The 18,549-nt window shown below is 39.0% G+C and overlaps 1 protein-coding gene across 2 annotated transcripts in view; it reads left to right on the top strand.

Moving 5' to 3' along the window:
- cpsf1 (cleavage and polyadenylation specific factor 1) overlaps nt 1–18,549 on the top strand; it is an 86,974-nt gene that overhangs the window by 64,199 nt on the left and 4,226 nt on the right. For both annotated transcript variants that reach the window (XM_028818030.2, XM_028818029.2), the window contains exons 33-36: nt 2,775–2,841; nt 4,395–4,442; nt 8,440–8,595; nt 12,670–12,799. In XM_028818030.2, the coding sequence (XP_028673863.1) occupies nt 2,775–2,841; nt 4,395–4,442; nt 8,440–8,595; nt 12,670–12,799 (401 nt within the window). The remainder of the gene's footprint in view (nt 1–2,774; nt 2,842–4,394; nt 4,443–8,439; nt 8,596–12,669; nt 12,800–18,549) is intronic.

Genomic DNA, 18,549 nt, shown 5'->3' with positions numbered 1-18,549 from the left:
CTAATGACTTTAAAGTAATTTGTCTTGGTTAATGAAGTGGTAACTATCATGTAGGTTAATATCAGTGTGGCCCAACTTGACCTCACCTTTCTAATGTTCTGTCAGACAGCTTTTCTTTTCCCCTTACTGTTGTACTGCATTTCTCTGTACTTTGTGATGACACTCAGTGACAAAAGCAGGGCTATGGAGTCGGTAGACAAAACATTCAACTCCAACTTTGACTTCTCAATTTATGGTACCACGACTCCAACTCCTCTGTTTTTAATTAGACCAATACACTTACCTGCCACTTTATTAGGTACACCTTGCTAGTACCAGGTTGGACCCCCTTTTGCCTTCAGCACGGCCGTAATTCCTCATGGCATAGATTCAACGAGGTGCTGTAAACATTCCTTTGGGATTTTAGTCCATAATGACTTTATAGCATCACACAGTTGCTGCAGATATGTCATCTGTGCATCCATGATGTGAATCTCCTGTTCCACCACATCCCAAAAGTGCTCTATTGGAATGAGATCTGGGGACTATGGAGACCATTTGGAGTACAGAGAACTCACTGTCATGTTCAAGAAACCAGTTTCAGATGATTTCAGCTTTGTGACATGGCTTGTTATCTTGCTGGAAGTAGCCATCAGAAGATGGGTACACTGTGGTCATGAAGGGATGGACATGGTCAGCAACAATATTCAGGTTGCCTGTGGCATTTGAATGATGCTCAGTTGGTACTAAGGGGCCCAAAGTGTGCCAAGAAAATGTCCTCCACACCATTACACCACCACCACCAACCTGAACCATTGATACAAAGCAGGATTGATCCATGCTTCCATGGTGTTGATGTCAAAGTCTGAGCCTACCATGTGAATGTCGCAGCAGAAATCGAGGCTCATCAGACCAGGCAACATTTTTCTAGTCTTCTGTTGTCCAATTTTGATGCGCCTATGTGAATTGTACCCTCAGTTTCCTGTTCTTATCTGACAGGAGTGTCACCCGGTGTGGTCTCCTGCTTCTGTAGCCCACCTGCTTCAAGGTTTGACATGGTGTGTGTTCAGAGATGCTCTTCTGCATACCTCGATTGTAACGAGTGCTTATTTGAGTTCCTGTTGCCTTTCTATCTGCTCACACCAGTCTGGCCATTCTCCTCTGAACTCTGGCAGCAACAAGGCATTTTCGCCCAGAGAACTGCCACTCAGTGGCTATTTTCCCTTTTCCAGATCACTCTCTGTAAACCCTAGAGATGGTTGTGTGTGAAAATCCAAGTAGATCACCAGTTTCTGAAATACTCAGACCAGCCTGTGTGGCACCAACAATTAGATAGATAGATAGATAGATAGATAGATAGAGAGATAGAGAGATAGAGAGATAGATAGATAGATACTTTATTAATCCCAAGTGGAAATTCACATACTCCAGCAGCACCATACTGATACAAAAAAAAACAATATTAAATTTAAACAGTAATAAAAATGTAGGTAACACATTCAAAGTCACATCAGTCACTTTTCTTCTTCCCCATTCTGATGCTCACTTCAGCAGGTCTTCTTGTTAATGTCTACAGGCCAGAATGCATTGAGTTGCTGCCATGTGATTGGCTGATTAGATATTTGTGTTAACAAACTGTTGAACAGGTGTACCTAATAAAGTGGCTGGTGATTGTATATTTACTATGTTGATTGAAAGCACACAAACATACAAGACACTAGGCATTTGATCACTGCCATTGTAAATCAGGTTGCTTTTTAGCACCCCAATGTGTTAAAGTTTTGGTTAAAAGGCGTAGCGATACCACATGGCTTTTTTATTTCTCCCTATTATAAGAAAAAATCTTGGAAGGTTTGGAAGGAGATGATACGTGATTTTCTCTGAGACACTTTTAACGTCCCGTGAGACAAAAGGACAGCTGCTGTACAGGCTTTTAAATGATCGATGCACAGCGTGACAAGCAGAACACGCAGCACAGTAGCAGAAGGAGAAAGACAGCAGCTGATCAGACCGCATCTCCTTAGCGTGCGTTCAGCCCACAACCCCACTCCCACACACCCAACCCCACCCCTCGCAACGCGAGCAGCAGAGATGCAACGTGGCGCACCCGGGTTTGGGTTTGGCGGGTAAGCAGGAGGCAAAGCTCCCCAGTTATTTACAAAATAGTACTTAACAAAAGTTTTAAAAATTATCTATATTTTAACCAAAAGGTTAGAAGAAAAATATATAATGTAATTAAATTAGTATAAGTGAAATTGGAAATTTAAACACATTATGTTACAATTTACATTATACAAAATCAGATTCAGAGTCGATACATTTTTACCAACTTTCTTCTCCAACTTCACAAGCCTGGACTTTTTAAAAGGCACTGAATTGTTGTAACCCGTCAGTGTAGCGTCAGAAAGGTGGGCACTGAATGAGGGAGAGTTGAGCTGAAGTCACCAGGAAGCCTTCTGCTTGAAGTGTTTCGAGGCTCTTCTTGTCCATAGGAGTTCTGCTTATGACATAAATAGGCTGCAGCTGAGGATCTTTGTAATGCAGGTGGCACGAGTTTGTAGCTGGCACCTAACATAGTGCAAATGTCCAGACTGGGGGAGATTATGCTGTTTGTGAGCCACTCTTTGACAAAACAAATATTTTTACAAAATAAAGCAGTAGCTGTTTTATGTGTGTGTGGTGCTATTAAGCATCTGTATTGTTCATCTGAGGGAAATATTTTGTTATAAATGTCCAGCAATAAAAAGTAACTGCCTTGTTGGTTAATACATTATGATGTATTTTTCCTTTTCCAGGACGCCAAACCTTTGGAGGTTTACAGCATCGAATTCATGGTGGACAATTCCCAGCTTGGCTTTCTAGGTACGTCTAAGGGTGTTTTTACCGAAAGTATTTTTAAAAGTGTGTGGATTGCCTTCTGTCTCAGCTTGACATTTAAACTAATGCACAAGACCTAAGCTTGCAAGAACTTTTGTCCTTCTCATAGTGAAATGTATTTATTGAGAGCTTAAAGATTCCATGGGCACAAAGGTGCTGTTGCCAAAGATCAGATATTTCATGACTAGAACACAGAAGATAGCCCAAATGGGTTGACCCTTTCTTGAAAATACAGTGGATGTAACTCTCTAAAAATGGAATTCATCAGGTTGTTCAAAATTGTCATCTTTCTCTATCTCTCAGCATTTGTGTTTATATTGTCAGTTTAGGGATGATATGCGTTCCTCAAAAATTGTTGTTTATGCATCTAATTCATCCGTTGTTTGACCCCACGTACTGATACATAGTTACATGGAACTAGAGCGTGCCCTACTACCCACTGGGCACAAGGCAGCAACCAGTCTTGACTGACATGTCAGATGTCAGGACACACCTGTACAAATACAGACTTTTACTAGGCCAATTTATAACGTGTATATATTATTTTATATAGAGCTTTTCACGGTATTAATTTAGAGGTCAGGTCCACATGGGAGATGTGCTGACCACTGTTACACTCTACGACCCTGCCTGTCTTATTCCAAATGTCAAAAGACATCTGAGTGTGTGTGCATGTGTTTGTGTGTGTTTATGTATATATACACTTATACACATACACAGTGGATTCAGAAAGTATTCAGCCCTTTCACTATTTTCCCATTTTGCTGTGTTACAGCCTTGTGCTAAAATCACTTAAAATATTTTCCCCACACAAACTTGATGCCACATTATTCCAACAGTGAAGCATGCTGGTGGCAGCCCCATCATGCTGTGGGGTTCTTTTTCAGCAGCAGGAAAGTACAGAGCAAAGTACAGAGATACCCTTAATGAAAGCCTGCTCCAGAGCTCTTTTGACCTCAGACTGGGACAAGATCTTGAGAAGATCTGCAGAAAAGAACAGCAGAAAATCCCCACATCCAGGTTTGTGAAGCTTGTCACATCACACCCAACAAGACTCCAGGCTGGAAACAAACCCAAAGGGGCTTCAGCAAGAGTAAAAGAGTATGAATACTTGTGTCGATGGGATGTTCTTTTCTAATAAGTTTGTAAAAATCCTGTTTTGCTTTGCCATTCTGGGTGCTGAGTGTTACTTGATGTGGGAGAAAATGAATTGTAATGATTTTAGCACAAGGCTACGACATACACATACTTTAAAGATGGGCTTTTTGATATGATTGAACAATTGTAACTTTTTAATTTCAACTCCACTTATCTTTAGTCTTTAATTGTTTTAGTTGGTGGTTTTAATGTTTTTTATTTCTAGTTAAGTTTATGATTTTCAGTTTTGATTTATGTATTAGTTTTGAATATTTGTTATGCTTGACTGCATTGTAAATCAGGATTTTCTTCAACGTATATCTTTTCTGTTGAATGTTGTTTTAATTTTATTGTGAACTCTTCTTGATAATTACTATTATTCTTTTTTTTTTTGTCTTTAGTGTCAGATCGAGATAAAAATCTCATGGTTTATATGTACTTGCCAGAAGGTAAGCTCCCCTTACCAGATATATATTGTAACAGAATGAACTTGACATGTTCCGTTGATTTCCAAAAACACACATGTTCTGTTAGAATTACACGCCTCCATCATTCTAGTTGTTTAGTATTGCCTGTATTTTCAATTGCTGTAACAAATCAGAGACTTAGAGGAGATATTCTGTTCTCTATTATTAAGTCATACATTTTATTACAGTTGTCACATTTTTTCATTCTGTTGGAGCCTTGCAGGCATGCCTAAAACTGGGGGGATTGTTAAAGAGAGGAAGGTCTTCTCTCAATGAGGGGCAAACTCTTCTTAGGCCAGTGATCAGCAGGAGAGCACTCTATCTGTCTGACTGTCTATCTATTATATAGTGCCTTTCACATCTATCTGTCTATCTATTACATAGTGCCTTTCATATTTGTCTATTATATAGTGCCTTTCACATCTATCTATGTATCTATCATATAGTGCCTTTCATATCTATCTATCTATCTATCTATCTATCTATCTATCTATCTATCTATCATATAGTGCATGCTATATAGTGATACTCCAAATGATCTGCTGCTGGTTGAGATTATCCAGTTTTCTCTTTTCTTACATTAACTGATCTCAAAAAAGATTTTTTTCAGAACGTGCTTTTCTCAGCTTTACAGTAATTTAGTTGTAGTGCTCCTTTACTATATTATGGCATATTATATATTATATTATATATATTATATTATTATGTTTATGATATTATGGCAGTTAAGGAATCCCATGTGTCATTTTGCTCCTGGAACTTCCTCTGAACAGAAAGCCAGCAGTCAAACTTAAGGAGAGTGTGAAGACAGGAATACTGGCTTTTTACATTACAGAAAGTGGAGTAATAAAAGAGAATCTGAGGAGTTGTGTGCTGTGCATGGAAAGGCCTGGCAGAGTGAGAGAAAAGAGAGGCACGTCTTCGGAAGAAATGAAAATTTAATGAGCTCAGACTTTTTTTTCATTTTGTTCTGTAATTAAAACAGATGCTCCTTATGTGCTTGTGTTTAGCATAGCAGCTGTCATTTTAATTAGAAATAGAACAGGAAAGGAAGAATTTGTCCTTGCTGCTTACTAACTAATAAGGATTTTTAGCTTAAAAAGCCAAATGAATGTATTTTACGTGTAAACTTGCTATTCATATTGGCCTTGTATCTTCTTGATAAACTTGGAACATTTTATTAGAATTATGGCTTGTAAGTGTAACAATCATTTTTATTTTGTTATTATGTGTATTATGTATAAATATTTTTGTACTTAATTTATTAGTTTAAAAAAAGTATCTTTTAAGGGGATTTTATTTATTTTAGTATTTTTATGGTCACTGAACAATAAACCTACAGAATTTTGTATTGTTAATAAAAAATGAACAGGTAACACCAGGGATCTGCAGTCTAAATGTAAAAATATGACTTTAATATAGTACATAAAGTTTCTCCATGGCTGGTTGTGCAGGACAATAATAACAATTCAGAATTGGCCAAGTCTACTAACGTGAAATTCGCATCAGCCCTAAAATACCTGATTTGAACGTCTGTCTGTCTATCAGTTATATAGTGCCTTTCACATCTATATATCCATTAACCCATCCATTTTAATAAAAGCATAAGTATCTGTGTGTCCATCCAGTTGCTACATCTCTGTCACTCCAACAGACGGCACATAACAAACATTAACACTGCTTTGACAAATCCCATATCAAATGACATATAAAAAAGACCTATACATTGCATTTGTAATTCCAGCAGATGGTGCATCACAAACATTTGTAGTCCTGTGTTTAATTACTACAAATGTTTGTGATCTTCCATCTGTTAGAATGAAAAATACAATGAATTTTATTACTACATGCGTTAAAAAAATACATCCTAATAGGTGGTGCACTGCAAACGTTAGCATGGCGGTCTACGTTGATTACTTGGATTTCAACCTGTCTTAGACAGGTAGCACAGCTAGCTGTTATATAGTGCCTTTTCTCTCTGTCTGTCTGTCTACTCTAGTAGCACCTTTCATATCAATCGATCATTAGTCATGGCACTAGATAGTGATGACGTCTCGCTTGTTAATTAACACATGTGAGTAAGAATTTCACTGTACACATGACAATAAGGACCCTATAAAGTTAAAAATGAGAGTACTTAAGGCACTGCTTACACGTTTAAGGGTTCACAAAAGAGAAGAATGTGGCAAAGTTTAGGTAAAGTACATAAAACAAGGTGGCTGAGGAGATGTTCACACAAAGTCACACCCCACTTTACTTTTTATTTCATCTTGTAAAGCACTTTGAGCTGCATTGTTTGTATGAAAATATCTATCTATTATAAAAAGAAATCCTGTCAGAAGATAATTTAAAGACCCAAGAGACGAAAGAGACCTGCCACGGTGCGTCTCACGGGAACATAGAATGAGAGTCTTGCAAGACACACCCTGCTTACAAGCAATATCAAAAAATAAATAAATCAGTAGTGTAAAGGCAGTCATGCAGCACACACAGCTCCAGGGCTCTCAGTGCATATAAAGTGTATAAGGTCATTACGGTAGAAATGAAATGAATAGGGTAGAAATGAAACATGGACGATTAAACGAAGAAGAAAGAAAAGCGCGGAGAAAAGAGACTCAAATGCGTTGGACAGAAGAAAGAGCAAAAAAGAATAATCGAGGTGCAAATTCAGAAAATAAGGAAAGTAATTATCAGCCCAGAACAAGTGGAATTGAAAAAAAGCACGTCCAATCCGGCTCTTAAATAAATGACAGTGAGTAAAAGACAAAGTAGAACTTCATAGAGACGTTTACAAACGTTGACGCTAAACACATGCAGAGCAGGTTAGAGACTATGAAACCAGGGAAATTAGAAAGGCTCAAAAAAAAAAACACCGCTATACACATGTGGAGAAAGTTAAAGGATATGAAAGTAGGAAAATTAGAAAATATAAAAAAGTAAAGATCGCAGTAGCGCAAACAAACAAACTGCCTCTTTTAACTATGCACCAGTCTAACTTTGGTTTTGCACAATAATTACTACACTATTGCACCTTAACACTTAATTCTACTTTATTTCTACTTTATTCACATAATTTTACTTATTTATTATGTTCTACTATACTGTTATCTTTCGATCTATGACTTTTTGTTAATCTGACTGATATTCTTCTAACTTTGCACAGTTTTTGATAAGCGGATCAGGATGCATTTCACTGCGTGTTGTCCTGTATAACTATGCATGTGACAAATAAAGAATCTTGAGAATTTCAAAAACGGAGTTTACCGCACATGCATTTATTGGTTACTTTGTTAATGTATATATATTTATCTGTCTGCTTATTTAAAAACCTAAATTTACCCCAGGAGTTAAAAGCGTTCTGTCTAGGCCTTGTACAAAAACCTAGACAAAAGCTGGGGTATCACCTTGGTAAACCCATGTACTTTTGGAACTGTGAGAGGAAAATAGCAGGACTTTACAGACAGGAGTCCAATGCAGAACTCCACTTACTTTGTTACTTTGTAAAAAAAAAAATTATTAACTGCTGATGATGTCGATCGTTTTGTCTGTGCTGAAATTCCAAACAGAGAAACCTGTCCTGACCTCATTAAAAAGATTCAGCATATTGGGACTCGCAAAATTACAAATATTGTTTTTACAGAAGTTCTGAAATAAAAGTGAAACTAATGAAATAGCAACAATTCAAAGAAAAAAAAAATCTTTCAAAGTTTGTATCCGGAAAACCAAATACGGGGGTTGGCGAGCAAAGCGAGCAGGGGGCGAAGCCCCCTAGTGCTATATATAAATAAATGTTGTTGTTGTAGCCCAGGGTTTGTTGCTGCCTTGTGCTCTCAGCTCGCTGGGATAGGCTCCAGCCCCCCAGTCGACCCTGGTCTGGATTAAGCAGTTAATAAAATGTCGTGACATGAATAAGAAATGAAAAATAAAAAGTTGTGTAGAGAAAAGATTGTTGAAATAAATGTCTGTGTTATACGTCTAGCAAAAGAAAGCTTCGGAGGGATGCGCCTGCTTCGGCGTGCTGATTTTAACGTTGGTGCTCACGTGAACGCTTTCTGGAGAATGCCCTGTAGAGGCGCAATGGAGGGGCCAAGCAAGAAGTCACTAGCCTGGGAGAACAAACACATTACCTGGTTTGGTAAGACTACTTAAGATTGATTGAAATATTTACAGAAGTAAAGTGTACCGATTCATGTTTAAAGAGGTTGCACAGGACATTTGGATGGAGGCAGGCAGGTGGTGGTGTCGCCTCAGAGAGCTTGGACCCTCTTTCAGTTCCTGCCTAACCCTGCATGCCTTGTGTGTGGAGTTTGCCTGCCTGTGTTCTTATGGCCTCCCATGTCCTAAGACATGCAGCTCACTTCCTTCACAGCTCAAAACTCTCCCTCTTGTGGTTGTGTGCATGTGAATGAGTAGGCCCTGCAGATGGCTGACATCCTGTCCGGGGCTCATCCTTCACCCCCAGTATGTGAGTAATGCATAAATAGCTGGAGACGAGGGGGGTGGTATGCTGTGTACTTTTGACTTCTTTTTTTCTATTCAGGTACAGTGGTGATCAAAATTAGAAGAACAACTTAAAACTTCCTAAATTTGAAAGTCACTGCCTATACCTATTTGAAGTTATCCTAACTGGAATAGAAGAGCAGGTTTTTTAAGTACATTTTTTAATTTAAATACATTCTGAAACACAATATAAAAACTTAAATGTGGAATTTGAAGAAGAACTCTGATCAAAATGTCAAACACCTCTCTGGTGTTAATTTCCTTCATTATCTGACCAGCCCCGCACTCTGAAGTACTTTGCCTGATGGCGAGCCTCTCTAAGGTGACAGTAGGATGTCCAGATGAAGCCACTACAAGAAAAGCTGGTCATTCCAAGCTAGAATATGGCAGCTTTACAATGACACTTAACTCATTCAAATCCCCCAAAAACGCAGGTCATCCATGTAAGACGAACACACGAGAGGACAAGATAACATGGAGACACTCAATAGGGAATCGGTTTAACCCTGCAGCTCGTATTGCTCGCCATTTCATCGCTGAACAGGGTAAGGATTCGTCTCAGCATACAGCGTCTCGCCATTTAAGACCATTCGGACTGAAAGCCCACTCTGCAGTGACCAAGCCTCTTTTCAGCCGAAAGGTTCAAAAGGCTAAGATTAACCAGTGCTGAGGAGAATTGGTCCAGAGTTCACTTTAGTGATGACAGCAAGGTGAATTTATTTGGGTCCAATGGGAAACATCACCTCAGCATCAAACAAGACTGAACCCAAAGTGCGTAAAAAAAGTCAGTTCAATTTGGAGGAGGAAGCGTTACGGTTTGGGGGCTGCTTTCTGCAGCAGGAGTTGGGCCTCTTATACAGCTGCATGGCAGGGTGACTGCAAATGTTTGTCAGACCGCCTTTAGCAACATGTGTCTCTTACCCTGCAAGCATCTCACAATCAGCCCACAATTTTCATACATGACAGTGCCCACCATGACAGTGCAAAATGAAGCTAACATCATAGAAATAATGAATTGGCCAGCCCAGGGTCCAGATCTAAACCCAGTCGAGAATCTCTGGAGAATCTTTTGCAACAAAGTTATGGCTAAGAAACCTACTGACAGTTGCCAAAGTGTGGAAGAAGAATGAGAGTGAGCCGATGTCAAACCAGAGCAGCGTGAGAAACTAGTGAAGTCCTGTGGGCGCAGAGGTGCTGAAGTTGTTCAAAGCTAAGGGCCTCAACACGTCCTACTATTAATCAAAGCTGTAAGAGAGGTTAGGAGTGTGCGCTAAATAGCACGTTGCCGCACCCACCACATGACAAACCACCTGGATTGGGACCCGAGTGCAGCGGGTGACCAACAGTGTGAGGTTTTTTTATGATGGCTGGAGTGCCAGTCCTGCCATCAACCCCCGAGTTCTCCCTGTAAGTTGGAGGACCATCTTGCGGGGCTGGATGCGAATTAATGTCATACTCAGGATGGAGCAACTGCAGGTTAAGGGCCTTGCTGAAGGGCCCAATGGAGTAGAGTCACTTCTGCCATTTATGGGATTTGAACAGCCAATCGGGCGCCGCAGAGCAACCACTCTGCCCCATGAAAACTCTCCAAATATGTAGTTGTGATCTTCTACTACAGTGGTTACTGTTCTCTAATTTTGACCATTGTGAATTTCCCCTTGAGGAGTAATAAAGTATCTATCTATCTATCTATCTATCTATCTATCTATCTATCTATCTATCTATCTGTTATATAGTATCTGTCTATCTGTTGTAGTATCTATCTGTTATATAGTATCTGTCTATCTGTTATAGTATATCTGTTATATAGTATCTATATGTATAGTATATCTGTTATATAGTATCTGTCTGTTATATATTATCTATTTATCTGTTATATAGTATCTGTCTGTCTGTCTATCTATCTATCTATCTATCTATCTATCTATCTATCTATCTATCTATCTATCTATCTATCTGTTATATAGTATCTGTCTATCTGTTGTAGTATCTATCTGTTATATAGTATCTGTCTATCTATTATAGTATATCTGTTATATAGTATCTATCTATATGTATAGTATATCTGTTATATAGTATCTATCTGTCTGTTATATATTATCTATCTATCTGTTATATAGTATCTGTCTGTCTGTCTGTCTATCTATCTATCTATCTATCTATCTATCTATCTATCTATCTATCTATCTATCTATCTATCTATCTATCTATCTGTTATATAGTATCTGTCTATCTGTTGTAGTATCTATCTGCTATATAGTATCTGTCTATCTGTTATAGTATATCTGTTATATAGTATCTATCTATATGTATAGTATATCTGTTATATAGTATCTATCTATATGTCTGTTATATATTATCTATCTGTTATATAGTATCTGTCTATCTGTTGTATCTATCTGTTATATAGTATCTGTCTATCTGTTATAGTATATCTGTTATATAGTATCTATATGTCTGTTATATATTATCTATCTATCTGTTATATAGTATCTATCTATCTATCTATCATATAGTATCTGTCTATCTGTTGTATCTATCTGTTATATAGTATCTGTCTATCTGTTATAGTATATCTGTTATATAGTATCTATCTATATGTCTGTTATATATTATCTATCTATCTGTTATATAGCATCTGTCTATCTATCTATCATATAGTATCTGTCTATCTGTTGTATCTATCTGTTATATAGTATCTGTCTATCTGTTATAGTATATCTGTTATATAGTATCTATCTATCTGTCTGTTATATATTATCTATCTATCTGTTATATAGTATCTGTCTGTCTATCTATCTATCTATTATATAGTATCTGTCTATCTGTTGTAGTATCTATCTGTTATATAGTATCTGTCTATCTGTTATAGTATATCTGTTATATAGTATCTATCTATATGTATAGTATATCTGTTATATAGTATCTATCTATATGTCTGTTATATATTATCTATCTATCTGTTATATAGTACCTGTCTATCTGTTGTATCTATCTGTTATATAGTATCTGTCTATCTGTTATAGTATATCTGTTATATAGTATCTATCTATATGTCTGTTATATATTATCTATCTATCTATCTATCTATCTATCTATCTATCTATCTATCTATCTATCTATCTATCTATCTATCTGTTATATAGTATCTGTCTATCTGTTATATAGTATCTGTCTATCTGTTATAGTATATCTGTTATATAGTATCTATCTATATGTCTGTTATATATTATCTATCTATCTGTTATATAGTATCTATCTATCTATCTATCTATCTATCTATCTATCTATCTATCTATCTATCTATCTGTTATATAGTATCTGTCTATCTGTTGTAGTATCTATCTGTTATATAGTATCTATCTATCTATCTATCTGTTGTAGTATCTATCTGTTATATAGTATCTATCTATCTATTAGTTATATAGTATCTGTCTGTCTATCTATCTATCTTATCAATCTATCATTTTGTTTTCCACAAAATAACATTTTTTGTTGAATTGCCTTGATTATTTTGTAAAACATGCTAGAACAGTGATAAACCCGCAGCTAATGTTCTTTTAAGCAATGAAGATTAACAACATTTCAGAAAAAGCAAGTGTTCATAAATTGTTCTCAAATTTCGATCACCACTGTATTATTGGCTTTGCTTGACTTTCTGATTGTAAAACCAACCGTCGTAATAACAGATATGTCTTCTCTCTTAAAGCTACTCTGGATGGTGGGATTGGACTTCTTCTGCCAATGCAGGAAAAGACGTACCGTCGACTACTAATGTTGCAGAATGCATTGACTACCATGATCCCACACCACGCTGGCTTAAACCCTAAAGCATACAGGTATGGTGAGATTTTTGTGATAGTAAAGCTGCGTGCTGTGTGTTGATGGCTTTAGTGTCAGATCATATGAAACTAAGGAGTCCCACCACAAAGGACGCCCATTAAAATAGACAGTGGAGAAAAAAAATATTTAAGAGGAAACCCGCTATCCTGGGTGAGCCCGTTGAGGATGAAGATGTTCTAGAGCAGTGGTTCCCAAACCATTTTATCATCAGAAATTCTAATGTAAACTCGCCCACAGCCCTAAAAATGGCACACATTAACAAATAAGGGCAAATATGTATTCAGAATTTATCTGCAGTGTAAATAGGAGGTGAAATACGCACCGTACTCATTCGGCACATGGGGGTTTAACATTGAATCAGATTTAGTGTCCATTTGTCTTTTTAATGAATAACCTTGGCCTGTCTGGTTTTCACATCGGGGTAAGTGAAGGGAGTGCCGAGAGGGATTCATCTTAGTTTACAGGTGGCTGGCACGTCGATAATTTTGTGCCCATTCTTACATTTGGCAGTGTGATGTGCAATGGGACAGTGCCCCAAGTGCCTGCTGGCACATTCATTTGTACATTTTTTCATTTAAAGAAGTTTCAGCTTCTGTAAGTAGCATGTTTTGTTTGCAAATGTCTTTATAGTGTGGAAGGCTTCATGCTGTTGTTTGGTAGCACCACACTGCAGATGATGCACAACGCCCGTTGCTCACCACGCTTCACACTAAAAGGTCCCTAATGTCCTGCTGTCTGCCACACTACTTGGGGCACTTATTCCACGAGTCTACGACTGTCTGTGTGAAGAACAACTTCCTGATGTTTGTGCGAAATGTTTATTTATTTGGCTGACGCTTTTATCCAAAGCAACTTACAACATTTGAGATGCGGTTGTTTACATTTCTTTTTGTTTTTTCCAATTGGAACACAAGCGAATGAAGTGCACAGTGGAGGGATGTGAACGTTCAACCTCAGGGTTTGAAATCCAAAGCCTTAACCACCGCACCACACTGGTGTGACCCTTAACAAGTTACAACTGTGTCCCCTTGTTCTTGATGAACTCATTTTAAAATCACAGTCTCGATCCATTGGTTGAATTCCCTTCATAATTTTAAACACTTCAGTCATGTCACCTCTTAATTTCCTTTTGCTTAAACTGTAAAGGCTCAGCTCTTTTAATCTTTCCTCATAACTCATCCCCTGTAGCCCTGGAATCAGCCTAGTCGCTCTTCTCTGGACATTTTCCTCAGAAAGAAGGGGCTTTATGTTCTTTTTAGCATTCCTGTTCTGTTCAGGCTTTTGAGATGAATATTGTGAGGTTGATATGGAATTGGAAGAGTTCAGATTAGGTGATGCTGCGGGGCATTTGAGGAATTTGTCCGTGTTCGGTAGCTTTCTTCATGGAGTATGTGTTGTACACAGATTGTCATCTGTTTGTAACTGGACTTGTGCCTTGAGGCAGATTGAAAAAATAAAGGCAACGTACCATTTAATTCGGGTAACTGTGAGAAGATGAACATGACAGATGTGTCACTTTTCCACATGGCCGATGCACTTCTTGTATGGTTCCACTACTTCATTCCTTGGGCTGCTCCCAAATTGAGGTCTGCACCGCTACCTCAACCTCATAGTCAAGAGGTAAACCTGCAACCTCGTAGAGCCTCTTCAGGTGGGCCAAAGATGTGAGAGTTAGATGTTGGCTCTGAGGGTGATGTGGAGGACATTCAAAGCATGGCTGTTGCATGGCCTTCACCGTTGCGGCTGCTGCATGTGGACGTGTGTTGTGATGGAGCAGCAGGACGGTGTTTAATAGTATTCCTCTCCTTTTGCTGCCGATTGCAGGTTTCAGTTTCTCTGTAAGCAGAGCACAGCACGTTGTATTGGTTGCTGATTGTCGGTGTTCCTGAAAATGTGTCAGAATGGGACCCTTCATGTCCCAGAAGAAGGTCATCATGATTTTCTTGGCAGAGGGCTGTCATTTGAACATTATTCTTTAATGGATAGAAGACGTGGGTTTCCACTGCATGCATTGTCTCTTGTTTTCTGGCTCACAGTGATGGACCCGAGTCTCCTCCCCGGTGACAATCCACTCCAAAACTCTTGGATCTTCTTCATGACGTTTCACGAATTGGGTCTCAACTTTCACATGTTGTTGTTTGTGCAGATCAGTAAGTTGTTTGGGTGTCCATCTTGTGTAAACTTAACCGTTGTCATTCTCTGGGCTGCCATGTGCAGATCCATTGCTGATATCCAAATGTGCAGCAACAGCAGACAACGTAATCCGTCGGCCTTCTCTAATAAAGACGTTCACCTCGTTAATGTGGGCTTGTGTGCGTGATGTTGATGATTGACCAGATTGAGTTTCACTTGTTCTTCCTGCTTTAAACCTTTCTACACATTCATAATCTTCTACATGAAGCTCTGCTGTTTTCACTTCTGTCCTGAGCCAACACCCCTCAGTGAATTTCAGCAGGTTTCACTCCCTCTGCCATAAGAAATCTCACGATGGCGCGTTGTTCAATAATGGTGCAGTCCAGCAGTGGAGCGTCCATGTTCATTTGAGACTAATGGCCGAGCGCCGCTCTACATGTGTGTGTTCAAACTACCCATAAGGCATTGGAGAAGTCTTGTATTGTGTAACTTTCTAACTATTGTGGTTACCGCGTAATTTTCAAATTGCTTTTACATTTTGACTTCCCATCTGTCACACAGGTGTGAATGAGTGGCCAGACCAGGGGGTGGTGAGGTGCATTAATCCTTTCTCTCTTTCCACTGCAGACGAGTGACAGGAAATCCTACCTGGCCTTGATGATGTCACTTCCGCCCCCAATGACATCACTTCCTCTACCATCCCTTAACTCTTTTAGGGCTAATTTTTTTTTTGTTTGTTTCTTTTCTCTCAGGGCTGAATATTTTTCCAAAAACAAACTTTTTTTAAAAAAGAACACAAAGCAATGGTTTAAGACATCAAATCAACAAAATTTTTTTATTTTTGACAAATGTTACTGTCTTGCATGTTGTATGAACCGGCATACTATGTGATTTCACATACAGTTTTGCTTGAAAGTTTGTGAAGCCTTTAGAATTTTCTGTATTTCTGCATAAATATGACCTAAAACATCATCAGATTTTCACTCAAGTCCTAAAAGTATATAAAGAGAAACCAGTTAAAGAAATGAGACAAAAATATTATACTTGGTCATTTATTGAGGAAAATGATCGAATATTACATATTTGTGAGTGGCAAAAGTATGTGAACCTCTAGGATTAGCAGTTAGTTTGAAGGTGAAATTCGAGTCGGGTGTTTTCAATCAATGGGGTGACAATCAGGTGTGAGTGGGCACCCTGTGTTATTTAAAGAACAGGGATCTATCAAAGTCTGCTCTTCACAACACATGTTTGTGGAAGTGTATCATGGCACGAGCAAAGGAGATTTCTGAGGACCTCAGAAAAAGAGTTGTTGATGCTCCTCAGGCTGGAAAAGGTTACAAAACCATTTCTAAAGAGTTTGGACTCCACCAATCCACAATCGGACAGATTGTGTACAAATGGAGGAAATTCAAGACCATTGTTACCCTCCCCAGGAGTGGTCAACCAACAAAGATCACTCCAAGAGCAAGGCGTGTAATAGTCGGCGAGGTCACAAAGGACCCCAGGGTAACTTCTAAGCAACTGAAGGCCTCTCTCACATTGGCTAATGTTCATGTTCATGAGTCCACCATCAGGAGAACACTGAACAACAATGGTGTGCATGGCAGGGTTGCGAGGAGAAAGCCACTGCTGTCCAAAAAAAACGTTGCTTCTCGTCTGCAGTTTGCTAAAGATCACGTGGATAAACCAGAAGGCTATTGGAAGAATGTTTTGTGGACGGATGCGAATAAAATAGAACCTTTTGGTTTAAATGAAAAGCGTTATATTTGGAGAAAGGAAAACACTGCATTCCAGCATAAGAGCCTTATCCCATCTGTGAAACATGGTGGTGGTAGTATCATGGTTTGGACCTGTTTTGCTGCATCTGGGCCAGGACGGCTTACCTTCATTGATGGAACAATGAATTCTGAATTAAATCAGAGAATTCTAAAGGAAAATTTCAGGACATCTGTCTATGAACTGAATCTCAAGAGAAGGTGGGTCATGCAGCAAGACAACGACCCTAAGCACACAAGTCGTTCTACCAAAGAATGGTTAAAGAAGAATAAAGTTAATGTTTTGGAATGGCCAAGTCAAAGTCCTGACCTTAATCAAATCGAAATGTTGTGGAAGGACTTGAAGCGAGCAGTTAATGTGAGGAAACCCACCAACATCCCAGAGTTGAAGCTGTTCTGTACGGAGGAATGGGTTAATTCCTGCAAGCCAGTGTGCAGGACTGATCAACAGTTACTGGAAACATTTAGTTGCAGTTATTACTTCAAAGGGGGGTCACACCAGATACTGAAAGCAAAGGTTCACATACTTTTGCACTCACAAATATGTAATATTCGATCATTTTCCTTAATAAATAAATGACCAAGTATAATATTTTTGTCTCATTTGTTTAACTGGTTTCTCTTTATCTACTTTTAGGACTGTTTTAGGATGTTTTAGGTCATATTTATGCATTACACAGCACAGTCTGATCTCGCTCAAGGCAGCCAATTGCATGTATTGCCACATTGCACTGCTTACATTATGAGTTGCACTGGTGCCTCCTTTTCAATGGTCTGTTGCTGCACACAACACAGTCAGGTTTGTGTTTTTTGTCCTGATATGTTGCAGGAAAGTGGCACTCAGTCAGCCTGTCTGGCAGAAAAATAGGCGTCCCTTGTATTTTAATCATAGATTCATCCACAGACAAACCACAGCCAGGCTGATAAAATTGTTTCTATGTTGGTTCCACAATGTCAAGCAGGGCCTGAACTTTATACATGAGGTTATAGCTTGGCTCACCCCTTGGGATTTGCTTCTGGTTATCACAAAAATGAATAAAACTTTGCAGCAGCACGTACCTATCATCACGCGGTATAACCTGTCCAAAGCCACCAGGGGACAAAGCACATTTGGACCAATGCTCCCTGATGTTATATCACCAGTCTAGTCCCATCTCTATTTGTAATGCCACAAAGCCCTTCATCTCGTCTTTTGTTGTGGGTTTCCACTTTGAAAAACGAGCATGCGGTGCAAGCGTAGCCCACGATTCAAAAAATTGCTCTGCATACCCATTTGTCTCATCTGACAGTAGCTGGAAAGCAGCATCAGGAAAGAGCAGCCTGAAGTAGTCCAGCGGCCGGTAATCTGTCATGTCCAACAGCAAGCCCTGCTGTCTTATGAAGTCCAGCAGCCAGTTTGGCTCCCATGGATCAATGTCTGGGTATTCCTGCTATAGGTGTTGTTGGCTGCACAAATGCACTCAGCTGGGGCGGCATCGGCTGGTGTCCCGATCAGCCGATTCCAGTTCCTCACTCTCTTGCTCGATCTCCTGATCACTCTCAACAAAATTAGATTCTGAAAAATCAGAGTCCGACTCTGAGTATTACTGCTGAGTATTTTGTTTTCTGCATTCGCTTCGCTCCCTCATGAGATGTCGATGCCATCTTGCCTTTGTTTAAATTTCGTAACTCATGCACATGCAAGGATTAGATGCCGAGTCAATGAGTCTAACATTCCTCCAAGCAGAGAGGTAATGCCTTTAACATAACTGTGAGTTTTGTCACCATTAACAGCTGATTGTCACCCTCTACCCCTGGATGTCGACGGGCACCCTCAACCCCTCCTTCTCAACATCCGC

Source organism: Erpetoichthys calabaricus, chromosome 13, assembly GCF_900747795.2.
Source record: "Erpetoichthys calabaricus chromosome 13, fErpCal1.3, whole genome shotgun sequence".
Taxonomy (NCBI): Eukaryota; Metazoa; Chordata; class Cladistia; order Polypteriformes; family Polypteridae; genus Erpetoichthys; species Erpetoichthys calabaricus.
This window is presented reverse-complemented; position numbering and strand designations above follow the sequence as displayed.